Source organism: Rhinolophus ferrumequinum, chromosome X (assembly GCF_004115265.2).
Source record: "Rhinolophus ferrumequinum isolate MPI-CBG mRhiFer1 chromosome X, mRhiFer1_v1.p, whole genome shotgun sequence".
In the NCBI taxonomy this organism is placed as follows: domain Eukaryota; kingdom Metazoa; phylum Chordata; class Mammalia; order Chiroptera; family Rhinolophidae; genus Rhinolophus; species Rhinolophus ferrumequinum.
In genome coordinates, this window is record NC_046284.1 from 112,540,363 (window position 1) to 112,567,947 (window position 27,585).

General features: G+C 35.4%; 1 protein-coding gene and 1 pseudogene across 2 annotated transcripts in view; both read right to left on the minus strand.

The window, feature by feature from the left end:
- Positions 1-27,585, minus strand: part of CDKL5 (cyclin dependent kinase like 5) — a 157,428-nt gene that overhangs the window by 74,648 nt on the left and 55,195 nt on the right. For both annotated transcript variants that reach the window (XM_033119851.1, XM_033119841.1), the window contains exons 2-3: positions 26,206-26,396; positions 23,413-23,447 (exon numbers count right to left, since the gene is read on the minus strand). In XM_033119851.1, the coding sequence (XP_032975742.1) occupies positions 23,413-23,447; positions 26,206-26,269 (99 nt within the window). In that variant the 5' untranslated portion in view covers positions 26,270-26,396. The remainder of the gene's footprint in view (positions 1-23,412; positions 23,448-26,205; positions 26,397-27,585) is intronic.
- On the minus strand, positions 6,366-7,636 carry LOC117024822 (gap junction alpha-1 protein-like; annotated as a pseudogene).

Genomic DNA, 27,585 nt, shown 5'->3' on the forward strand with positions numbered 1-27,585 from the left:
CACCGAGGGACCCTGTGATCACGCTTTCTGACAGGTATATTCACACATAAGCAGACAAAGAAACAGAATGGTACAACCAAAATCTGAAAATAATTCCAAGTCACTGCGTTTTGCCATAACCATATCCATGTAGAAAACTGAATACAGTCCACATAGGTAGCAATAATTTTTCTTTTCTTAAAAAACTTATTTCCAAAGTATTGAGTTTATTTAGCGAAAACTCATTACATCTCATTATGCATTGTGGGGAAAGCTAGCAAACACCAGATTTACTTTCTCTTATCATACAAAGAGATGAATACCACACATAAATCAGCTGCCTGTAATATTTTTGAAAGAGCTAAGTCTGGTTTATCTTGATATCCACGTACCCAGCACCTTATCTTACATGATAGGTATGTATAAAATGTCCGCTGAAGTCATGGTTACACAAGCATGGAAGAGGAACTCTCTACCACCATCACATAAGGAATTTGGACGACCTAATATATGCCACCGTGACAGCTAAGGCAAAAAAGGGGGGAAGAAGGAAGACAAAAAGCCCCAAAAGTGGCCAGGCCTTTGAAACGACGATGGAATATAAGTCTCAAGTGGTTCAATGTTTCAAGAGAATTATTAGCCAAGGAACACTATAAACCTAACAAAATTCTTGTATGTCTGGTTACTTGATGTCAAGAAAATCCTCTTCTAATAATATTCTCCAAGGGCCTCACTGAGGTCATCAATTTTGCACACAATAGGTATTTAAAACATACTCTGCCAATCACCACATTGAGTAAAAGAAAGGTGTATTACATATCCTGTAGCCTGGAGGCTTTCCAAGGCTTCCAGGATAAAGTTTTGATAACATGCTTTATCTCCTAACTTTTAAGAAAAAATAATCCTCTTCCTGTCACACCTAACTGTTTGCAGTGTCTTAACTGAATCTGTTCACACTCTGCCTCCAGCATTCATCCTTCATTCATTCACTTACTCAACATTCATTCATTCATTTACCCAACAAAACATTTTCCAAGTGACAGGCACTGTGCTGAAGACCAGGGGTACACAGGAAATAAGACAAAGGGAGTCTCTGTTCTTGGGGCAGTTATATTCTGGAGGAAGAGACATCCAATAAGTCAACGAATAACAGACAAGAAGACAAGAAGATAATGGTAACCGCTATAAAGAAAGCAATTCAACAGAGTACTTATTTGGGTGAGGGAGTACCCATGGAGGTGGTATTTTAACTGTTAGTAAATGACAAGGAGCCAACCCTGCTACTTCTACTTCATTCTTTTGTCTCCTTCAAAACCTCCCTTTGGGAAGCACTGTAGGATTCCCCAGCTTGTTTTGTGTGCTCCTCCTTTGTGGTCCCTTGAATCCTATCCACACCTCCAGCAGAGCTCTTACACATATGCGCGCTGGAATCTGTGATTTGCCCTTCGGCCTCACTTCCCACCTCAGACCATATTAAGATCTGTGAGTGTAGGCGCTTCATGTAACTCTGTGCTCCTAAGACTTAGCACAAAGGCTCTCCAAAGAGTGGGTTGGATGACTTAGGCACTTCAGCTGCTCTAAGTACCTCTTAAGGATCTTACAAGGACCAAGAAATGAGGCAACAGACACAGAGGGCATAGAAATGAGATATGTAAATTTTATTGTAACTAAAAACGTCACAGACAATGAAGACAAATATTATCTTGTTAAAAGGACCAACTGCCTGAGTTTTGAAATGAATGACCTGGTTTTTGACAGTTTCATTTTCAGACAGCCTGTGAACTCCTCAAGGGCAGAGACCACATACCATCACTAGCTGTCTAGAGCCTTTCCCTTGCAGAATATGGGCTCTACAATCATCAATCGTGCCCTTCTTGCTTTTTACCCTAAATATCCAGGACTCAACTACAGCAAGTGCTTTAACAAATGTCTGCTTAATGAATTTTAAGTTTTAAAGCTCACTCCTGTGGTTTCCCCTTGAGCTAGAACTAACAAAGTCTATATCAACAAAGAATACATTTAAATGGCATGGATGATAAACCAATATGAATTTGAAAAAAGATACTTGCTTCAGAGAAATCACAGTGGGTAAGTGCCAGTGGAAACTTAAGAACCAATGGTATAAAAATGCAAATTAATGGATGACTTTAGGAGAAATTATACATTATTCTCTAAGAAAACATGGCAAAAATTTTATATTCAACACTGTGTTTATAAGGAATAAAACAAACTGCTAGATTATACTACCAAACACAGAATATGTATGTAAATGAAACTTGATTCCACATTTTAAATGAATAGAAAAACTTAAAAAACATTTTCACTGAAAAAGCAAGGTAAGGTGTAGTGAATCTTTTCTGAACAGAGGAACTTGGCTATATCATAACGGCTTCACAATAAGTCCCTGAACTAGGATTTAAATCCAATGGAATGGATAATAAATAGATGACTTGCGAATCACGTGCTTCTAGTTATTCTACTACCTGTATTTGAACAAAAAGGCACCTAAAGCAATAGAAAATATCACAAATGTGTAAAGAAATGTGATAAATATATACAATAAAAAAAGATCTCGTTAAATTTTTCTCTTTAAACCTAAACAACTGAACAAAAAGTCAGAAATTTCTTTAAAAAATCATTATTTCCTACTTTCAGAAACAAATAAAAAAATCTGATTAAAGGACTATAGTCCAGGCAGTATAAAATATAAGCACTAGTTATTTTTCATACTCCTGTTGCCAGATCTATGTAATTTCAAGAGAAAACAAAAAGTATTTCTAATCAGAAACATGCTATAATTACATTTAAATATGTGATACCTTTTTGAAGCCCAGAAGCACTTCTTTCAGACACAATCTTGATTTCAAACAAATAATAAAGCAAAGTGAAACTCAAAGGTTGTCACACATTCAGAAGAAGGGTAAGAAATTCACATCTAGAGCCAAACTGCCTAAATCTGAATACTGGCTCCACCACCTACTAGCTAAATGACCTTACTTAGGCGTGTTACTTAACTTTCTCGGGGCTACAATTTCCTTTTGTGAAAACTGAGTCTTGTAATCACTTATTTCTGAGGTTACTATTAGGATTAAATGAGAGGATACAAGTAAAATGCTCAGAACAGCACTTGAGCTAAATGTTATTGCCCTTATTACTACCACCAGGGAGAAAGTTCAACATGCTCTACTTTGGGGCATTCCTGAATCACCAAGCAAGTTTCCAGAGGAATTCAGAGAGTGTAGTGTTTTGTCCCTGAGGGGCCTCTCTGCCCCGGGTGTCCACAGAGGTGGGATGAGGAAACTGAACTACCATCTCTATCTGTCTCTGCCCAGCATTGTCAAAAGAGGCCAGATAAAACAAAAGATTAAATAAGATCCGAAGTCTAATGACAGAATATCCAAAATGTCAAGGTTTCAACAGAAAATCATTTATCATACTAAGAACCAGGAAAACCTCAACATAATGAGAAAAGACTATCAAGAGAGGCTAACCCAGAGATGTCAGAATTATCTGACAAGGATTTCAAAGCAGCCATCATACAAAGAGGAAGTCTCAAAGGAAATTTTAATTTCATAGAACTTAATGAGAATACATTATGTATCAAATATATGGGATGCAGCTAAAGCAGCACTGAGAGACATTTGTAGCACCAAATGCACACTTTAGAAAAGAGGAAAGGTCTCAAATCAATTAGCTAAATTCTTACCTCAATACTAGAAAAAGAAAATAAACTCAAATCAAAAAGAAAGGGAACGATAAACATAAAAGCAGAAATCAATGAAATTTCAAACAGGAAAACAATTGAGAAAAATCAATGAAGCAAAAGCTGGTTCTTGCAAAAAGATGAATAAAATTGGTAAACCTCTAGCAAGACTGATAAAGAGAGAAGATAAAAATCATCAATATCAGGAAAGAAATGGGAGAATCCCACAATCCTACAGCCATTAAAAGAATAAGGGAATGGTACAAACTCTACATTCCTAAATTTGACAACTTAACATAAATGGGCCAATTCCTTGAGAACCACAAACTACCCAAACTTAACCAAGATGAAATAAACAAATAGTTGTGTAATTATTAAGTAAATTGAATTTGCAATTTAAAAGTTTCCAATAAAAGAAATCTTCATGTTCAGATAGGTTCACTGGAGAATTCTACCAAACACTTAACATCAAAGAATTAACATCAACTTTATACAATCTCTCCCAGAAATTAGAAGAAAAGGAAATACGTCTCAACTCATTTTACGAGGCTACAAATACACTGATCTCAAAACCTGACAAAACAAGCACAAAAAAATGGAAACTATAGACTGATATATTTCATGAACTCAGGCACAAAAATTTTCAACAAAATATTAGGGAATCAAATCTAGCAATGTATAAAAAAACTATATCCCACGACTAAGTTGGATTTATTCCAGATATGCAAGGCTGATTCAACACCTGAAAATTATATCAACACGGTAAAGAAGGAAAACCATGTGATCATATCAATTGATGCAGTAAAGGAATTTGACAAAATTCATCACCCATTTGTGATTAAAAAAAACTCTAGCAAACTAGGAATAGAAGGCAATTTCCTCAATTTGCATGTGGACCTATAATTATCTCAAGATAAAAATTTAAAGAAAATAAAACAAACAATATGTGAAAATGAATGTGAAACAGGAAGTGAGGGTAGCAGTGTCTAATCCGATTCAAAGTTTCAGAAATTTTGCAGTGCCTGAAAGAAACACACCTCCCATTGGTATAACTGTGATTATTACTCACAAAAGGGCTCGTGAGAAGAAAATCTGAAATCTCATTAATGAGATTGGATTTTCCAAATGAGACTGTTTCAAGTGTCAGAGCAGGAGGCTGTGCATTGGCAGGTTTAAGGTTTAAGCTGTCCCCATCTTTTCCATCCCCCAGTACCCTGTGGAGTGGGGGGAAGCTTCTGATGAAGAGCAGATCTGTTAGAAAAAGAAGCTACATTGTTTTGCACATCTAGTAGTGGGTATATATGTGATCCTGCTACATACAATTAAAGATGCTAATACTAAAACCTTCTGTAACGTAATCACCACAATTCCATTTCTACGAATCTGATTCTAGTGCGTTTTGCTTAGATTAAGACATACCAATGAAGAGTTCAAAAGACTAGGAAAGATCAGTGCAGCCAGAAGCTCTCAGAGGAGACAGACATGCAGGTTGCTCTCTTAAAACTTCACTGAATAAAGAACACTCTCTAGAACATATGATGGACTAGGGTCTACATTGCATGCAATAAAGCTGAGTAAGGCAGTAGCTTTATGTAAAATGTTAAATTAGTATTTCTCATTGTACAAAACTGCTTATGTAGCTCTCGTGCAATAACAAAGTATTAAGCTCAGGATTTTCACCAATCATCTATGAAGAGCTTTAAAAAAGGCATTTGAAGAAATGGTTAGATTTCTCTAGTATATATTTCAAACAAATTACACGGGTAATACTCAAACCTCTTTTAACCTATCTTGCATTCCAAATAAAATATTATTACAAACATCAAAAAATGTTGGGTCATCCCAAAAGACAGATTGCCAAACTCATAAAAGAATACAAATTCTGCAATACTGTTTATGAAGTAGGGTTTATTAAATAGGATAAAGCCAAGAACTATCAGTTACTGTAGAATTCATGTTAAGAACATTTACTAGTCCAGCTCTAAGCATTTAAGTTTCTTACATTAATGAATGCTGTTTACTATACTAAATTCTATCATTCCTGCAGCAACGACTACATTTCAGAAAAGGAAATCATTTGTGACATGTTTTTTACAAAACAGAAAAAAAATCACAATGAACAGAACCAGTATCTATAATAGGAAACATAGGGCAGGGAGTTTAGATAAAAAAGAAAAAGAAAAAAAAGTGCTTTATTTTCACAGTAGGAATTATGTAATATAAACATCATTTGGGCCCACACCACACAATCCATGAGAAAGGCCAGATTTAAACACTGTGTGTTTATTATTCTAAAATCTATGTTCATGAGTTTATACTACATCTGTTTGTACCAATACATGGCAAACATTTATCACTTTCACATACACTGAACTATTCTAAGGGAGTATGGGAGAGAAAAAGGTCTTATGTATCTATCACCTAGTGCAACTTTTATTTAGACTGTAAGTTCTTTGAGTCAAGCACTTTAAAGACTAACATGTACCTCTGTTAATCTCTCTCCATCCTCCTATCCCAGACACCCCAAAAGAACCCTGGTAGTTTAATGTCTTTGTGCTGGCTAAGCCTCGCAACTACGCTTGTTGGGTACCACCTCCATTGGAAAAGCACACTTTCTACTGCACCTTCCTTTTCTTTAACAGTCGAGCACAACAGTCCTGTTTTCAAGCATGTGTCTAGATCTCTAGGTCATTACACTGCTGCTGGCATGACTGCTGGCTCTATGGAATGGCTGCTGGTCTACAATGGCTAATGCCTAGTAACTAGGATTTTTTAGAATTCTGCTTATCGGGAGGGAAGTCAGAAGGCTGTGCATCTGAGTCCTGCCTGCTGCACTCGATCTTGCTCTGTGTTGTAACTAGCACTGTTTTGCTCACTTCCTTGTTTGTTGTAATTCTACCAGGAAGAACTGTTTCTGTCCCCAGGAACCACTTTGTCCCTGGGAGGGGACGTGGCAGAGAGAGGAAGAGTTGGTGAGGAGCCACTGGAGGGGCTTGGCCGACCAGATGTACATGGTAAGGCTCACTCTCCGGGTCCTTCACGTGATCCTTAATGCCCTTGAATAAGACAGAATCACTTGATGATGTTCAAGGCAAGAGATAGCAAGGACACCACCAGTATGAAAAAGATAAGGATGTTTTTCTCTGTGGGGCGAGAGAGGAAGCAGTCCCCCTGAAGCAGGCAGGGGTCTCGTTTGCAAGTGTAAACCACATTCAGGCTGAACCCCAAAATGTACCTCTGGATCAGCAGGAAGGCTACCTCACAGACTTGAAGATACTAATGGTATAGATTCATAGCAGGCTCCCTCTCATTTTCACCTGGCCACGTTCTTCAATGCCATCCCTGAACTTCTTGATTTCCATTTTCTGCAAGTGCATCTCCACGCTGACACCCTCAGTTTAGGCAAATTGGAGTTCCCCCTCTTTCTTGTTCAATTTCTCTTCCTTTTGCATCACACAGAATGTGTTTGCTAGGTACAAAAGTGTGCAGACAGACACAAGTATGATCTGCGGGACCCAGAAGCACCTGTGAGAGATCAGGAAGGACCTATCATAGCAGATGTTTTCACAACCAGGCTGTCGAGTGTTACAACGAAAGGCAAAACACTCATCACCCCAGGCGGACTCAACCACTGTCCCCAATAGCAGGATTTGGAAAATGCAAAGGCCTGAAAGCCACACCTTCCCTCCAGTGATGGAGTAGTTTGAACCCTTTCAAGGAGTTGGCCTATGACACTCCAGTCACTCCTGGTGCCCGTTTGCTGTTCTTTCACTTAAAAGAGGTGTAGTGGTATCCCAGTGACTGTATTCCTTGGAGGATGACGTAAAATGAAAAAGTTCAAGCACTCAAAACTGTCTACAGTTAGTAAGTCTGCTATTCTTTAGTATCCTTTTTCACTCTTCCCACTAAAGAAAGACAGCAGCTGATACCTGATAAGAGCTTATGTGGATTCATTGTTATACATGGTGAGTAAATACTCTTAAATAAGATGTACCTATATTGATAATGGAACAAGTTACACAAATGGGAGAACAAAATAGACACATCTAAAAGTCCCTTCAGAGTATTGCCCCAGAATAAATAAATCTCCAAAGATAAAGACTCAAACACTGAATTAAAAATTCACATACATATATTGATTGATTCATCTTCACATGTATTAAAGTCATCATCTCCCAAATAATGATATTAATTAATTATTCGTTCAGTCCCTACTAAGTACCAGGTACTGTACTGGGCACTCATTCCTACTGGTGAGTAAAATAGAATTCCTGTAGAACTCACCATCAATTGGGGGAAACAGATACTTCAAAGTGCAGTATTTTATTAAATCTAAGACACAGCTGGTAATAGTATGATAAACCATTATTTTACTAACCATTCAAAAAGCAATCAAAGCATCCAGTGTAAGATAGTGCCCCAATTTCAGAAATGTGTGTGTGTGTGCGGGGAATGTACAGCTTAGAATCAATGAAAAAGGCTAAGTGAAAATACAATTGCAAATTTAAATAAGTCCCAAGAAGGAAACAAATAGGCACAGACAGAGATTTACACAAAGAAACCCAGATCAGACTGTATAGAATCAGCCAGGCAAAGAGTGGAAAACTGCTGTGTGTGAAGCAAGCAGTATGGGCACAAATTTGAAGAGGGAAGAAATCACTGTACTCAAGGAGCTCGAAGGCAGGCGGCACGGTTACCAGGCATAGTTAGGCAGAGGTAGGGAATGGGTACCGGGTAAGGATTACCTCAGGTGCCTGCCTGGCAGCAGGTCAGAGCACACTGTGAGGTTGGGGCGAGATGGAGGCCACGGGTGAAATTACTAATGGCAGTTTGGGAGCTCTAGGGGACAGTGGGAGGGTTGGGACAGGAGACGGGATGCACCTGAGGGCCAACTCCTTGAAAGGGTTCAAACTACAGGAATGAGGGTTCTGTGCTCATGTAGTCAGTGAGTTTTGGTGGTGACAAAAAGTAAACGAGAATGTCCAGAATCATGGGACTGGTCCTGAGAGTCTCTGGAGAGGGAACAGGTGATCAGTACTAGTGAATGCTGTGGTGAATGACGGGGCATTCTGCACGGGGAGCTGCCATCCTACTTAGCAGGAAGTAGCAAGATCAGGACAAAGAAAGAGGAACTGCTGCTCCGTCTTTATCTGGGAATTGGAAGTTACATCCCTGCTAATAGGGGCCTCAAATTAAATATGTATTTACTAAATGTGGACCACTATCTTCAGTTAAATGGCTAGCGCATGGAAGCTTTTCTGTTAAGACTAAAATACTGATACACTTTATTCATTGGTGCGTTTCTTCTAGGATATTGTTATAATATATCTAGAGGACTTTTTGTTGCCATTGTTGTTTTTTAATTTCAGGAGGAGCAACACTGATACCACGCACCAATCTGTTGAGGGCGGATAGAACCTGGCACAACATATAACTGTGCCACTACTGAAGACCTGCTCTTCTTTCTCTATTTCCTCCTGACAGCCTTGTTTCTTTATAAGAAATGTCTCTAAGCAAACGCCTAGGGAAAGGCTTCTTCTGCCTCAAAGTCAGACTATGCTAGACAAACATATCTTACCGTAAACGAACCAGAGCTAGTTGATCATTACATGTCAAAAAAAATTTTTTTGCAACCAACTCTTTCCGATACACCAACTCACCATTTTTAAAACAATTCTTAATTTTGCAACAACACGGATGGACCTTGAGAATATTATGCTAAGTGAAATAAGTCAGACTGAGAAAGACAAATGCCATATGATGTCATTTATGTGTGCAGAATCTAAAGAACAGAATAAGTGAGCAAACAAACAAAAAATTTTATTTAGTATATTACAATAACATTCATAATATTTAATATTTTAATTCTCCCTCTTCAAAAAAATCTTTAATTCCAAAAGAGAGATATTCATTTTAAACAATTAGGAAAACTAAAAGAGAAAACTATTTCTTAAAATAAACATAATATGAATTTGCCAACTCATAAGTAATCTTCAATGTCATGCAGCTAATTTGTTTCTCGGTTTAGTGGCTGTTCCTCACAGTTGATTCAGTGAGAAAAATAAAACTTAAAATGAAACAAAAACGTGTAAGGTTAATGCAATTTACAATGTCTTGATCTCCCGAGGTTGGCTACAACTGTCCTCAAAGGATAAGACCTGAAGTCTTCCCAAATGCAATTTTTTAGCAAGTAATCAAATTACAAGGCTCAAATTGCACAGTGTTTCTCATTGCTTGAGTAATACAGTTGAACCAAACTGTCCTCTATCACACAGATTCTGAAAGTAATACTATTAAGCTAAAGTCACCAAGATCTATATTTTATAATTACTACATTCTTCAAGGTTAATTGTAAATAAACCACTGACAGCATAAGACTTAGGCATTTATTCTTATTCATTTTTCACATTTGAACAGTGCTTAGTCTGCAGAGATTTCAAAGCACCTTAGAAAACTGAGTTACTTCTTCAGGAATAAGTGGGGTAAAATCATAAGTGAAGGTTAAATAATCCCCAAAACTTCTTTAGCATGGTTTATAGACAGTAACAGATAAAACAAAAAATACTACTGGGGGAGGAGGAGAAAAATCAATAATTCTAGTTAATTTAGGATAAAGTTATTAGCAATTTTATAGAACTACACGAATTCTTAAGTTTTTCATATGTTTTGTTCTGACAAAGTTCTTACTAAGCACTTTGAAAATATACAGATCTGAGTTTCAAAGGGATGAAAATAACTGAGTCATCTCAGCTAGGCAAATGGTTCATAGGAAACTTAAAAGCCTCTTGCTGAACATTATTTTTAAACTGGACAAGACATTTCCAATTTAAAAGGATAAATGTAAGATTTCAGGTTTCCACTCCGACACATGAAATGTCTGGATATCATCACTTTTGTCCTTATAACAAGAAAAAACCTGAACAAGCTGAAAATCAACAACTTTCCCTAGGCTTTTATCAGAGAACTGAGGACATAGGGCAAACTGAACTCCTGAAATCTGGATAGGCAGATACAGAGATTCACATCCAAGATCTGGAACAGAAGGTGCTGGAGTAATAAATACACTAGTAAGAAAACTTAAATGGTAAACGTGACAAAGGTTTGTAAGTAAGAACTCCTGGTGGCCCAGTCTTAGGAGGGCCTCCACAATCTTGCGGCTTTACTTCCAGGAACCTCACCAGGTTCCGACTATGAAGATCCAAAAGTGATCTCCTTTCCTTTTGGGTAAAAGAAAGAAAAAAGTAACAATTTTGAAATATGCCCAGGGTGATGATCTAATAAAAATCTCCTCCCTTTGGGTAAGGGGGAAGTAACCATTTTGAAATATGCCCAGGGGAAAAGTAACAGTTTTGAAATAAGCCCAGAATGTTCTCCATAACAAAGGAAAACAATCCGAGGTAAAATTTACCAGACCCTTATATGTTGTCCTGGGAGAGGGGAAATTAGCCAACTCTAGCCCCTTCTAGCCTTCCTATTTCATCTAAAAGGAAGAGGATGTGGGGGGAAAGGCTAAGAAATAAAGAATACTTTCCCTCTCCCACATTCTACCACCATGTCACCAGGATGCCAGTGCAGCAACAGTGGATTACAAGCGGAAGAGTTGCAAGGAACAGACTCTATTTAAAAAGGAGTTCTTAGGGAAAACCAAAGATAACAGAGGAGAAAAATAAAGAAAAAAATAAAGACACTAGAGGAAACTGAAGCTTCTGGGAGCTACACCTCCAATAAACATTAAACACAGCCCAGCCTTGCCAAATTAACATAAAATCTTACACTAAAGGACTATGTACTTCAGTTCCTATCTGGCTTTTCACAAAAAACATTTAAAAACGTGCTAAAAGGCAAGAAAAACAGTCTGAAAAGACAAAGCAAGCATCAGAACCAGACTCACATATGGCACAGATTTGGGGATTACTGGGGATAATTTCAGATAGGAAATTTAAAATAACTAGGACTATTATGTTAAAAGCTCTAATGGAAAAAGCAGACAACATGCAAGAACAGATGGGTAATGTAAGCATATACAACTCTAAGGAAGAATGAGAAGAAAATGCTAAAAATTAAAAACACTGTAAGAAAACAATGAATAATGCTTTAATGGACCCATCACTAAACTCGACATGGCCAAGGAAAGAATCAGTGAACTTAAAGATATGTCAACAGAAACTTCCCAAACTGAAACACAAAGTGAAAACAGTTTTAAAACGCAGAACAGAATATCCAAGAACTATGGGACAATTACAAAAGGTGTAACTGGAATACCAGAAGGAGAAGAATGAGACAAAGGAGAAGAAATATTTGAAGGAACACGACCGAGAATCTTACAAAATTAATGACAGACACCAAACCACACATCCAGATAGCCTCAAGCACACCAAGCAAGATAAATACCAAAAAATACACCTAAACATATCATATTCAAACTACAGAAAACCAAACACAAAAAGAAAATCATGAAAGAAGCCAGAAAGAAAAACACCTTACCTACAGAAAACAAGGATAAGTATATCTGACTTCTTGTCAGAAGCCATGAAATGAAATATTTAGTGTTGAAAGAAAAGAAATAAAGTAGAAGGTATTCAGTGAAATTATCCTTCAAAAGTGAATAAGAAATAAAGACTTTCTCAGATAAACAAAAACTGAGGGAATCTGTCACCAGTAGACCTGCCTAGTAAAAACTGTTTTAAAAACTTCTTCCAAGAGAAGGAAAATGATATACATCAGAAAGTCAGATCTACTCAAAGAAAAAAAAGCACTGGAGAAGGAATAAATAAAGGTAAAATAAAATCTATTTTTATTATTCTTAATAGATAACGGTTCAAAATAGTAACAGTAACAATGTATTCGCTGATTATAGCACATGGATAAGTGAAACGAATGACATCAATGTCATAAGAGATAGAAGAACTGGGAAAATTCTGGTCTAAGGTACCTGTACAACCGTGAAGCAGAATAGTTATCTGATAGTAGATTTAGATAAGTTGTAAATGTATACTGTAAACTCTAGAGCAACAACTCAAAACCTTTTTTAAAAGAAGTATAATAGATATGCTAAGACAAAAGAGAAAACAGAATCACATAAAAATGGTCAATTAAAATCAGAGAAGGCAGAAAAAGAGGGAACTATTTTTAAAAACAAGAAGTATACCAAATAGAAAAGTTACAAACAGGGCTCATATTAATACAAATATATTAATAATCACTTTAAATGTAGATGGTTTAAATATACCAACTAAAAGGGAATATCAGAGTGGATTAAAAAAAACACTTTAAGTAGAAAATACAGATAAGTTAAAAGCAAAGGGATGAAGAAAGATATACCAGGTGAAACACTAATTAAAAAGAAAGCTGGAGTACCTATATCAATTTAAGACAAAGCAGATTTCAGAACAAGGAAAATCATCAGGGATAAAGAGGGGCATTACAAAATGATACATTATCCAAAAACAAACAAACAAACAAACAAAACACCTTAATATGTATCCACCAAACGAGAGCAAATAACGATAGGACTACAAAGAGAAATAGACAAACCCCCTGTCATAGTTAGAGACTTCAATAACCGCTTTCAGTTACTGACAGATCCAGCAAGCAAAAATTGAGTAAGGATACAGGTGAACTGAACAGCACCATCAATCTACTGGATCTGCTTGACATTTGCATAATAGTTCATCCAACAATAGTTCATCCAACAACAGCAGAATGAATACATATTCTCCTCAAGCTCACATGCAACATTCATCAAGACAGACCACATTCTGGTCCATAAAAACACAACAAATTTTAAAGAATAAAAATCATACAAAGTATACTCTCACACCACAATGGAATTAAACTAGACATTAATAACAAAAAGATAGCTAGAAAATCTCAAAATGTGTAAAGATTAAACAACACACTTCTAAATAACACATAGGTCAAAGACAAAATCAAGAGGAATTTAAAAATATTTTCAACTAAATGAAAATAAAAATTTGTGTGATGTAGCAAAAGCAATACTTGGAGAAATAAATATGCATACAGCATTGTATGCATATATTAGAAAACAGGCCCAAAATCAATAACCTAAGCTTCTACCTTAGAAAATACACAAAGAAGGACAACTTAAGCCTAAAGCAAAGAGAAGGAAAAAATAAAAATTATAGCATTAATCAATGAGATTGAAAACAGAAACTCAATAGTGAAAAATCAATGAAAACAAAAGGTGCTTCTTTGAAAGATCGATAAAACTGATAAACCTCTAGCCAAGCTAACTAAGACAAAAAGACCCAAATTATTATCATCAGAAATGAAAGAGTCATCACTATCAATCACATGAACATTAAAAGGATAATAGAGGAATATTATGAACAAATCTATGCCAACAAACTTGATAACTTAGAAAAATGGACCAATTCCTTGAAAGATACAAACTACCAAAATTTACACAAGGAATAATAGATAATCTGAATAGGCCTATATCTATAGAAGAAACTCAATCAATAATTAATAACCTTTAAACAAATTAAGTCCCATACCCAGATGGTTTCACTAGTTAAGGAAGAAATTACACCAATTCTCTATAATCTCTTCCAGACAACAGAAGCAGAGGAACACTTCCTAACTCACTCTCTGAGGCCAGTATTACCCTAATACTAAAACCAGATAAAGACATTAAAAGAAAGGCAAACTATAAATATCTTTCATAAACATAGATGTAGAAATCCTCAACAATTATTAGCAAATCAAATCCAGCAGTGTATAAATAGAATTATATACTATGACTAAGTGTGATTTATCCCAGCTGTAAAAGACAGGTTCAACATTCTAAAATCAATTCATGTAATCTACCACTATGAACAGACTAAAGAAGAAATATCACATGATCTATCAATTGATGCAGAAAGGCATGACAAAATCCACCCATCTGTGATAAAAACTCAGCAACTTTAGGAATACAGAGAATTTACTCAACTTGATAAATAGCATATACAAAAAACCTACAGTAATAGCATACTTAATGGTGAGAAACTGCATGCTTTCCCACTAAGCTCAAGAACAAGAGAAGGATGTCCCCTCTCACCACTTGCATTCAATATTGTACTGGAAAATAAGACAAGAAAAGGAAATAAAAGTATACAGATTGGGAAAGAAGAAATAAAACTATTTTGTTTGCAGGTGACATGACTGTCTATGAGGAAAATCCTCACACACAAAAAAAATCTATAAAATAAAGACTCCTGGAACTAAAAGCAATTCTAGCAAGGTCACAGGATACAAGGTTAATATGCAAAAACCAATCACTTTCCTATATGCCAGCAATGAACAATTAGAATTTAAAATTAAAAACAGAATTCCATTCACATTATCACCAAAAGAAAAAAAAAAGGAAGGACTTAAGTATAAATCTAACACTGTATTTGCAAGATCTGTATGCAAAAACTACATAACTCTTGAAAGAAATCAAAGATCTAAATAGAGAGATACTCTGTTTTCATGGATTGGAAGACAATATTGTTAAGACGTCAGTTCTTTCCAACTTGATCTCCAGATTCAATGTGTTCCCAATTCCAGCAAGCTATTTTATGGATATCAACAAACTGATTTTAAAGATAATATGGAAAGGCACTTTTCTTTATTACAGATATGAGTTTGTTCCTAAACAGGTTTTAATGGAGAACCTATTGAAAAAAATGAAAAAGAAGGTTTCACACTATCATTTCAACTACAATCTTTTCTCAAGTTTACCTCTCCCAAACTATATTTTAAGCTTCCTGACAAAAACATGATCTTGTATTTATTAATTTATACACGCTAGACTACATTCAAAAAAAAAAAAAAAAAAGGAATTAGGGCCGGCCTGGTGGCTCAGGCAGTTGGAGCTCCATGCTCCTAACTCCTAAGGCTGCCGGTTCGATTCCCACATGGGCCAGTGGGCTCTCAACCACAAGGTTGCCGGTTCAATTCCTCAAGTCCCGTAAGGGACGGTGGGCTCCGCCCCCTGCAACTAAAATTGAACATGGCACCTTGAGCTGAGCTGCAACCCGGATGGCTCAGTTGGTTGGAGCGCGTCCTCTCAACCACAAAGGTTGCCAGTTCAATTCCTTGACTCCCGCAAGGGATGGTGGGCTGCACCCCCTGCAACTAGCAATGGCAACTGGACCTGGAGCTGAGCTGAGCCCTCCACAACTAAGAATGAAAGGACAACGTGAAGCTGAACAGCACCCTCCACAACTAATATTGAAAGGACAACAACTTGACTTGGAAAAAAAAAAGTCCTGGAAGTACACACTGTTCCCCAATAAAGTCCTGTCCCCCTTCCCCAATTGAAAAAAAAAAAAATAGGAATTACATCTTAGTGATTTTTGCCAGTGCTTAGCAGAGTGCCTGACATTTTGTAGGCAATAGATTTTTCTTAAACAGATATTTGGTTTAATTATACTTTATAATGCCATGCCTAGAACACAGTGCTTTAAATAGAAGAGGTAGAAAAAATTTTTTTACGTAATTTGATTTTTTAAATTAAAATGCTTTAACTTATGAAACAAACCTTTAAGAAACTGTAAAGCTCAAAAGCATTGTATAGCAGCTAATTGTACTTCAGGGTTGGATTACTTTTTTATAGAAATAGACCACCACGCACTACTTTCTAGTCACTGATTTCAACAATTCATAGGGTTATACTTAACTGCTTAAAAGTGTCCACTATACCACCAAACCAGTATTACAAGAAATGTTAAAGGGATTTCTTTAAGAAAAAGAAGGAAAAAAAATTAAAAATATGAATGAGAAAATATCACAAAGAAAAAAATTCTCACTGACAAAGGCAAACACATAATAAAAGCAGTGGATCAACCAACACTAAAGCTAGTACAAAGTTAAAAGGCAAAAATAGGAAGATCATATGTAATTACAAGAGTAAATTAAGGGATACACACAAATGCACACACAAGTCAAAAATAATGACAAAAGCATAAATGTGGAAGGGGTGAGTAAAAACGGTAGTGATTTTAGACTGTATTTGAACTTAAGTGACCATCAACTTAAAATAGACTGCTATAAATATAACTTGGTATATATGAAGTACATGGAACCACAAACCAAAAATGTACAAGAGATATACAAGAAATAAAGGAATTCAAACACAACACTATAGAAAGTCATCAACATACAAGAGAGCAAGAGAATAAGAAAGGACCAGAGAAGAACTACAAAAACATTCAGAAAACAATGGCAGTAACTACATACGTATCAAATTACTTTAAATGTAAATGGATTAAATGCTCCAATCAAAAGGCGAATGGATAAAGAAGAGGTGGTACTTATATACAATGAAATATTACTCGGCCATAAAAAAAGAATGAAATCTCACCATTTGTGACGACAACATGGATGGACTTAGAGGGTATTGTGCTAAGTGAAATAGGTCAGACAGAGAAAGACAAATACCATATGATTTCACTTATATGTGGAATCTAAAATACAAAATAAACAAACAAGCAAGACCGAAGCAAACTGATACGTACAGAGAACAACCTGACGTTGCCAGATGGGAGGGGGTTGGGGCGGGGCTAAGTGAAAAAGGTGAAGGGATTAAAGAAGTACAAATTGGCAGTTACAAAACAGTCACAGGGATGTAAAGAACAGCTTAGGGAATATAGTCAATAATATTGTAATAACTATATATGGTGTCAGGTAGGTACTAGACTTATTGGGGGGATCACTTCATAAGTTAAATAAATGTCTAATCAATATGCTGTATACCTGAAACTAATATAATATTGAATGTCAAGTGTAACTGAAAATTTTTTTAAAAATTTTTAAGTGTCCACTATATGGGCATTTGTTGATGATCAGTTCCTTTTCTTATATTACCACTGAATATATATTTCAGGCGTGTATAGAAAAATGATTCACACTCAGTTTTGCTCCTGAAGTTTTGGAAAAAAGTCACATTAAAGAGCTAGTATAAATCTCTTAGGCACAGACATTATCAGAGACTAATGAAATTACCCATCTTAAGAAGGTGAAGAATATTCTCTTCTTTGAACTAATTAGGTTTTTATGATTAGCAGAAAAAGGGACTTTAAAGTCCATCTACCGTGTTTTGCCGAAAATAAGACCTAGTCGGACAATCAGCTCTAATGTGTCTTTTGGTGCAAAAATTAATGTAAGACCCGATTTATATTATATTAATTATATTATATTAATTATATTATATCATATATCATATCATATCATATTATATTTATTGCATTATATCCGGTCTTATAGTGAAATAAGACCGGGTCTTATATTAATTTTTGCTCCAAAAGACGCATCAGAGCAGATTGTCCGGCTAGGTCTTATTTTTGGGGAAACAGTAGTATCCCAGCCAACTCATTCTCCAGATTGGGAAATGGGCAGCAGGGATGGGGGTGGGGGGGAATGTGATCATTTAGGAACTGAGAACTGAGTCACTGTAAGGATGAATGAGGTCAAGTCTTCTGTGTAGACAACACATGCAGAGCTAGTACTGGCTAATTCTAATATGATCGTTCCCTTATCCCATTACTAAGAAACAACAACAACAAAGAAAAGTACAGATTTAGGATGATGAGGATAAGGCAACCAGGAAGCCCGCAAAAACCCAAATTCTTCTAGTTCCCTAAGAAGTCAGACTCACCTGGAAATTGACACACGAGCCATTATTTCTCTTATTGATAACAAGAGAAACATAGGTCATTTTTCCTATATCAACAGACTAGCAGAATTGGAAATACAAAATATTATAATACAAAGTACGACTTTGGTGAGACTTCTGTAGTGTTCCAGAGACTGTTCTATAATTAATTGGATCAGCAACAAAAACTGGGTCAAGAGAGGAAACCACACAGAAGTAATGGTTCTATATGAGTGCCTCTGTAAGACGAGACAGATGATTCCCTACTATCTTTGCTCCTGATCTGAAGTCCAGTTTAACATTGGCATTTCTTTAACCTCTAAAACCTACAGTAAATTAATGCCATTTAGGAGGGAGTAATTACTTTAAAAAATAATGATGAAATAATCAACACTAAAATATTTCTGGCTTCTGACAATCTTTACGAAAAATCCCAAGCCTCTCTTTAATTTTCTTCAAATGCTAGAAATTTGCACACAAACAAGAAGCCATATTGTATATTTATTTAAATAAGGATGAAAGTAATGACAAAGTAAACAATTACTCCCATATATTTGGTTTCTCATTGTCAACTCATGTCTAAGCTTTGTTTTAAAAACTCAATTCACATGTAAAGCCTAAAACTAAAAATTAAAGAAAAACATTTGTTTATTTGATGTAGGGGAAAAAAACCTGAAAAAGAAAAGGTTTATTATGTGTTAGTAGAAAATAACTGTGTGGTTTGAGACGGCAGACTACAAATAATCTGCTAAATTGGTGATGGTTCATTGACTTCTCCTCAATTTTATCTTCTTAAGATAGTTTGATCTTTAAAAAGTAACCAAATCATTCAGTTTTTTGGTAGAAAAACAAAATTAATCTGAAGGAAAAAGGAATCACTAATTCAAAATGTGTAATGCTTGCTAAAAACGCAGCCTTATAGCAAGAGACAAATTGTGAATATTAAGTAATAGCGAACAGCCAAAGGAACTATGGGTATTCCTGACTAGGGAATATTTCATCAGATCTACTCTTCCTACTACTCTCAACCTCAATGTCTCAAATCACAAAAGAGAAAAATGGCCAATCCAGATTTTCTCCATCTACTCTCTCCTTAAACCTCTCGCAATTTGGCATTCAATGTACCATTTCACATAAAGAGGTCATTAATAAATGGCACCATTAAACGAAATGGATTTGCTCACTCCTCAATCCTTATCATCATAGATCTTTTTATGGATTTTTACACTGTTGGTAAATAGCATTTTTAAAAACCTATCTTCCTTGCTGTCAAGATGTCGGCCTCCCTCTCCTTTTAGTCTGACCATTTTAAACATGCCCTTCACTCTGCTCTCAACTCCCTCTTGGAAGGTTCCTATCATCTCACAGTTCCATCTCACGCGCCAGTTAGCTATTTCCAGAGTCAGACCAAAGCCTGGTTCCACCTCTTTATCGGCTGCACAATCTTGGCCCTGTTACATAGGCTCTCTCTGACTCAGTTTCCTCATCTGAAAAAATGGAAGTAAGAGTAGGGTTGTCGTGGGGATAAAATGTAAAGCATCTAGTAAAATGCCTTGCATATGGCAGATGCTCAATATGTGGCATTTATTAATATTGGGTTTGGTATTCTGCTGACATTTTATTCTTTATTATGAAAGCCAAACTTATCATTTCTCCCTCCAAACCTACACACCTTTTAGAAGTTTTTCAGTCAGATAAATGATCCTAACACTTTTCCCATTTGCCACAAATCCTTGGGATTATCTTTAATTCCTCCACAGGGACCTGCTAATCTGCAACAGCTCTCTACAGTGCCCTTCAATTTTGGCTGTGTGATCTAAGTCAACTTTACTATGTATTGAATATTTAGAGGCTGTATCCCAACACTGGGTTGCTCACAGCTTTTTATAACTAGCTATCTCAAGAGCATATGTCACCTACGACTTCAAAACAGAAACTTCTCCTCAGTCAACCCCAGCCACAGGAGCTACGTGAACCAGCATTTCCTTGCCCTAGGCTCAGCTGGGATCACCCTCTGACCTCGTTCTGTTTGGCTGCACAACCTCTCTTGTCTCAAATTCTAATCTCATCTGCCTATTTCAACTCCATTCCATTCTCCCTACTTTGTAGTGAAGATGACATCTCTGGGCTTCTGCAAAGAAAAAGTGTGCTGTAAAACATGTCTCCCCTCTCATAGGCACTTCAAAGCAGTCGTGCCGAGAAAAAAAAAGTCAGCAATGTATATCTGCAGAGTAAAGGTCCAGGCCAGAACTTCTTCCAATGCGAGCAGTCATAAAGCACCATAAATAGCTGAACAGTCACTGCTAAGAGTTTTCACATACGTGCCAATGTGTATATATAATAAACAGAAGCTGTCAAAAAGAGAGTACCGTTACATTCTTCTTTTTTAATTGGACAGCATTTATTTTAGTAAACTAAGAGCTATGGTCTTTGGCCTGGAATAGACCAACACTGTATTGTGTTCACAAAAGACAAGATGGATCTTTTTATAAACGTGACCTCTAAATTTCTTGCCAGCAGTACACAGATTAAAAGAGTAACTTTCTTTCTTACTTGCTCAAATATACAATATGCTAGGAATTATTTAATTACTTATCACCCACAGCCAACCCTCTCAAAAAGAGATCAAATTTATGCATAAGTGATCACATAGACCTATGCATAAGTAATCATACATTTTTATAAGCATCTTACAAAAATTTTAAAAGCTATGCAAAATACACGGGCATCATTATTTTACATATAATGGGTACAATAGAAAATATTATATCCAATTTTAACATAAGATTTCATAATAATCCATTTGTTTTGTTTGATCTTGAAGGGTAAATCTTACCAAAAGCATCAAATTCTCTATTTGGGGATAACGGAGTAAAGATTTAAAGGTCTGATTCCGGCTGAAAAAAGGATATACTATAAGAAGTCTAGTGACTAAAGAGCTGCAGATTCTAAAAAAGAGTTTTTATTACTCTGAGTTAGGCACTAATGTATACTTTAAATTTTCCATCCAGCAATATCTTCTTAGATGCACGAAAGGAAAAAGCAACAATACTTAAGACAGCTGGTCTTTGAGTCCCTCATTTAGTAAAAGGCAGTAAAAAAAAAAAAAAAGATGGTTTTTAGACGCAATCTCATTTCCAGCAACCTCACGGGTGATTTTTTTCAAGTATCTATTCTTCTATCTCTTCAGACAAACCATAAGCCATACTAGTACAAAAAAACTGTGCTTCACTCATCCTTGTAACTCAAAATGCCCTATATATAGCCACTAGGAATCAAAGTTCACACTTAGAGTTGGTTTCTTAAGAGCAGAGATGCCTGTTCTCATTCACTTTCACTCTGGGCCCATCTTGCTGGCACTAATTGTTCATTATCAGTGTGCAGTGCGAACAAGGTACTACAGGTAACAAGCATAATTTAACAAAAGAGTAAACCAGATATATGGAAAGATAAAAACAATATATTCAACTAATAACTCTTTTTTTTTTTTTTTTTTTTTTTTTACGTAAAAGGCAGGAGGAGAGCTTAGATAAGGTAAAAAAGTATAGGGGAAAAGGTCGCAGGACGAAGCGTGACAAACACTGACAGAAAACACTTTTGGAAGATTTGCATTATATACTAGAAAGCCTTGGGTTTGAAAACTCAAGGATTAAAATTAAGAACTAAAACTTGCATTTGCTATGTTGTATAAACAGAGCCGTAGTACAAAATGAGGTATTCAAATTTCACTTGGAAACTAACAATCTATTTCCTCTGAGTAGTATCCACCCAGGAATTTTATTTTTTTAAGCTTCAGAAATTTATTGTAACTCAAGGCAACTCATTAAAAGCATCGCATTTCATCAGGGAACTTTCCATTTGCTTAATTTCGAACTGTGGTAATATTTCTTAATAAGGTATTCAAGATGCTAAATTTATTTTTATTATATTCATTATTTTAAATTCTTAATCACTGTGAATCAAAAACCAATAGTATTCAAACCATTTTTTTGAGGATTTACTGGCAGAGATTTTCAGATAACTCTTACCAACACAAAATAATATAAATACCCAATTTTAAAAATAATAGAAAATTCACTGAATTAAAGAAGAGCTTTGTGATCTAAAATCCAATAATATATCAACTTCCATGAAGCCTTAAATCCAAAATGTAAGTGATATCTTGTACAATAGGAAAGAAAAAGCAAACAAAAATTATATTGTGTTTATATATGTTACAATAGATTCGAGCTTAAATTAAATGGCTTGGGCTAAAGTGCTAAGCTTATTTCAGACATAAATTACTTATATTGTTATAAAATACCACAAAAAAAGCTTCAAATCTTGGTCTTAACAAATTATACACAAAATAGCATGAGGCCAAATTATTAATACTCAGACTAGATATGCTATAATAGAAAAATATTTATCTTAATATTTGAAATTGTTATTGCTTAACAGTTGCCATCCTTTTTTTTAAATTGAGGTGTAACTGACATGCAACATTATATTTGTTTCAGATGTACAACATAATGATTCGATATTACAAGACTTGCCATCTAAAAGTTAGTCTCTGAGTAAAACATGCTCACCACTGAGCAATAGCTATGGAAACGTGAAATAACTTACCTGAATAAATGATGATTATTGTCATAGTCAAATAATCTAATAAGACCTAGCCAGACAATCAGCTCTAATGCGTCTTTTGGAGCAAAAATTAATATAAGACCCGGTCTTATTTTACAATAATATAAGACTGGGTCTTATATAATTTTTTGCTCCAAAAGACACATTGACAGCTGATTGTCCGGCTAGGTCTTATTTTTCGGGGAAACACGGTACCACCTTTTCTCCTCCCATTTGGCAGCTTTTCACCTATATATGTAAGTCTGCTGAAAAAATAGCACCTGATTGCAAATAACTAATGACTACCTTAGGACAAAGCTTGTCCACAAGTAGTCTCCTTTCTCTGGGTTCACATATTAAATCCAGTCATTAAGCATCATCACCATAGCCAGACAGTTTCAATTACATGCCCACACACTACATTAGTTTCAAAACAGTTAAACATACAGAGTGATTTTCTTCTTTTTAAAAACCATGTACTTGCCTTGTGTCTGCACTTAAGTACAACTCCATAGGCTCCTATAATAAAAAGAAGTAAACAGTCAGGAGCAGGTATATAATCTACAGCTTTTGTAGAAATCAAAGTTGTATTATATTTACGTTGGTTATCAGTATGTTATAATAATTCCTAAAATGACAATATCCTGCAGTGATAATGCAGTGAGCTACATAAAAAGAGAGCATGGCTATTTATTATATATATTTTTATAAACCAAGAGCACAAGTAACCCATTTCCTCAACATGTATTTTTCAATGTTTCGCTGTTTAAAGAAAACTTCACTTGAGACATTTTTAAATTTAGGCTTAAAATTTTCTGGACATAAGAACTTTAAGAGTAAATGAAAATTTACTCAAAAGATTCTAGGGAACTTAAAATTTAAGAGCTAATGATTTCCCAATAGCAAGCTCAAGCACGGAGCCTTCCAAATATGTCCTCTGTCCTAGGAGACATTTAAATCCTCTTTGAGATACTGGAATGTCTTTCCTGATTGACAAAATAGTACAGGCCTCAGTATTCCAATTAATAACTAGTAGGGGTTGCTACATTTTTGCCACAAGTAAAGATTTCGCTTCTATGGGCACAGGCCACAAGCAGTCCAAGGATCTCTGGCCATTTATAGATAAGCACTGCCACTTTCCATGGTATATTTTGATGAGATGCATCACTACCTTTTGGTACGTATCCTATTATTAATATCTAGCCAATAAACTACCTCCTGAGAGGCAGAACACAGAGTTAACAGCAAGGTACCCAGAAAACTGAGGTTCACGTTATACTGTGAAAAATCTAATTAGGAGAATCAAAAGGTAATGTGTGAGGTTTGTAGACATGTCAAGAACACTTACGTTAACAGACAGGCAAAGCCTGCACGCATCAATGAGAAGGGGACCTCAGGCACACGAAATTGGGAAATGTGTCTCCAACAGAGTCTAGAGAACCAGAACAAGTCTCCCGCACTTTGGTGGAGATGGATGAATCTTATTATCATCATCGTTAGGGTGGGACCAGCCATTACAGCCATCCAACTTAGCTCCATAATCACCAGACAATCACATCTAATCCTCGTGTAACTGCTCATGCCAGTTTTTCTATGGGGTAAAAATGCACTATCTAGGCCACAAGAACGTAGGGTTTGCTTGACAGTTTTTAATTTCCTTAATATATATGTATTTCTTCACCAAAAAGTATCTGAGGTAGTTTACAAGGAAAAAAAAAAAAAACCTAACAATGATGGCTCTGACTACAACTTAAACTGACGTATTCTGATTTATATAACAGTCTGGTCGTTTTAGTCCATCTGAGCCAACCCCTGAGAAGATGATCACTTATGGCTATACTAAGAAAAATAAGGTTTTGATCCAGAAAAACTTAGGCACAGAATCTGGAACATTCCAACCTTGTTATACCCTATGAGCTGACCTCCTCCAGTCAGCAGCTTTATTGCGTAATTCTTCAATCATAACACTTTTGGAAAAAAACTAAAAAGGCAGCTATTATTAAACAGTAGATGAGACAGAGAGTAAATTTTATTTACATAACTAATATCAATGAAGAAAAGGAAAAGGAGTTGACTGGTGAAGAAGGATTTGTTCTTTTTATATGGTTTTGACTTCAGACCTTGAAGCAAACATCCAATGATTAGACTGTATTTTAATTGTTTGTATTTATTTGAAAAAGATTTAATAACGTAATATCAAAATCTAAAACAGCTTTGCTGTTCACATTGGTAAATTTTTAAAACTTTCTTTTGAAATTCAAAATTTATCTGAAAATTCTGAAATACAAAATTTTTGCAACAGTTGCTTTAAAGATAGAAATGCTAAGAAACCATAATTATAATCACTTATCCCATTAACAGAACCATTTATAAAAATCTCCATAAAGTTATCTTTAAGAGCAAAAATTACGAAGAGAAAAAATCAGGAAGACTGATGAAAAATGAATTAGCATATTTCATCAAATCAGCGATGTCATTGATTATAGACATGGTTTTATGTACTAGTAGGAAAGAAAAAGCGCTGTCAATCAAACCATGACACGCTACTCATTATCACACACATCTTGATTTCAGAGATGTTAAAATATGACCACACTGTGTGCCTCAGAATTTATAAAATATAGTTTGTCATTCTCAAAGACAAATAGAAGTTATTTATTCATTTATTTACCAAGTAAAACTTATACAAATAAGTCTCATTATTCAAAATAAGCCAAGCTGATATTAAAATAAAATGTTGCCAAAAATTGTAGATTTAAACACCATAATTCCCAATGAAAAGAATGAAATGAAGGCAGTCTTAAGAAACCTCTGATTTATTAAACTTTTTTTTTTTTTAAGTTTGAGATGTTTATCTTTGAGGAACAGTGTTCAGGTAGTGATATGCACTCTTTTATTAGTGTGTAGTTCTGTGAATTTGGACAGTTTCTTAGAAAGTCAAACATACAGTTTCCATATGACCCAGCAATCCCACTTCTATCTAGGTAATTATTCTAAAGAAGTGGAAATTTAAGTTTGTATAAAAAAAAACTGTATGCAAATGTTTATAGTGGCTTCCAAAATTACGATTTATTAAATTTTAGGAGGTTTAAAAATGTTATTAACTTTCAATTGGAGAAAAACAGCCAGTAATTTATGAGTAATTTTATTTTTAATATTTTACTTATAGGCATATATCTGAATTGATATGATTAAATTAATAGGACTTGAATTACTAACTCTTTTGGTGGTAGGTATAACTATACATTTCTCAAAAACTCAAAGATGCTAAACTTACCTTCACCTACAACCCCAAGGATCTCAAATTTATTCATCACATTACCAATGTTAGGAATCTTCATGAAGACAAACTCCTCTTTTGATGCAAGCCACAGAACATGGCATCAAAAAAGAACTTCTGAGAAAGGTGTTCACAGGTTGGCAGGAATTTTCACATATTTGTTCTCATGTGAAATATTAAATGACTACCTGAAAGAACAAACACAATTAAAAGCCATAAGTTTTGTGTCTCAGTAGTCTAATAACCTAGCCTATCTTTTTGTACAGTGCTTTCAAAATGTTGTTAACGTTAACGTTGCATATACCAAAAAAAAAAGAAAAATAATAATAGGTGGGAAGAACGCAAAATGGACAAACAAACATACCTAAACTGTATTTGAAATAAATAACAAACACACTGAAGGGGATCAGGGGGGAATGAATTAACCCTAGGTAACTTTTGAAAACAATTATTTTAACTACATACTCTCCTTGAGCTAAAGACGAAATAAATATATACTCTACTTAGATATTTGTTTTTATACAGAGATATGAAACTTCTTGATGTGTATTCTAGGACCGAGCAAATAAGTAAATAAATTGTAGATAATGACAGTTTGCTCACTTATTCTCATAAAAGTTACAAATATGTAAAGGGGAAGGCTTGGAATTAGAGTTAACCATATAAGCTCAGTTCTTCATACAGAGCGATGTCGAAATCAACATAAATGTGTGTGTAAATATACATCCACACATATATTCCTTAGCTGTGTGCTGAGGAGGCCTAGAAGCAATGCCACTCCAATAGCCACAAGCACAGCTACTGCACCAATAAAAGGAACCAGGGTTCCTTGGAGAAATGGCCGAGTTCCCAGCTAGGGCAGGGCAAAGCACAATATGAGACTAGGAGATATTTTTGTGGTGCCAGAAAGTAAGTAAATGCTCAAAGAATGATGGGGACATGTCTAAAGGACACAGGAGTCAGCTTGAAGAGACTCCCACTGGTCAAATGAGTAACATCGGAGCAACAAAACAAATAGGAATAGTAGCACATTACGATCCATAGAATAAAACAAAAACACACCAGTCCTACTGACATAAATAAATGGAGGAAAAACTTTCTTCATACTGTAATTCCAAATAATAAATGTAGTGAAGAAATTAGAAAAGTACCATTTGGCAACCACCCTGGTAATAATTATTTCAGGCAAGTATCATCAATACGTGATAAAACTAGTGGTTGAGAGTTTGATGGAAAACAGGATATTACCTAGTCTCAAGGTAGCTCCCTATAACATACCTATCAATTACAAAAGGAAAAATAGTAATTTCATAGAGAAGAATCCTTCCTGCCAGACACTCCGTTAATTAAGTGATCAAAGGTAACACCATCAATAAC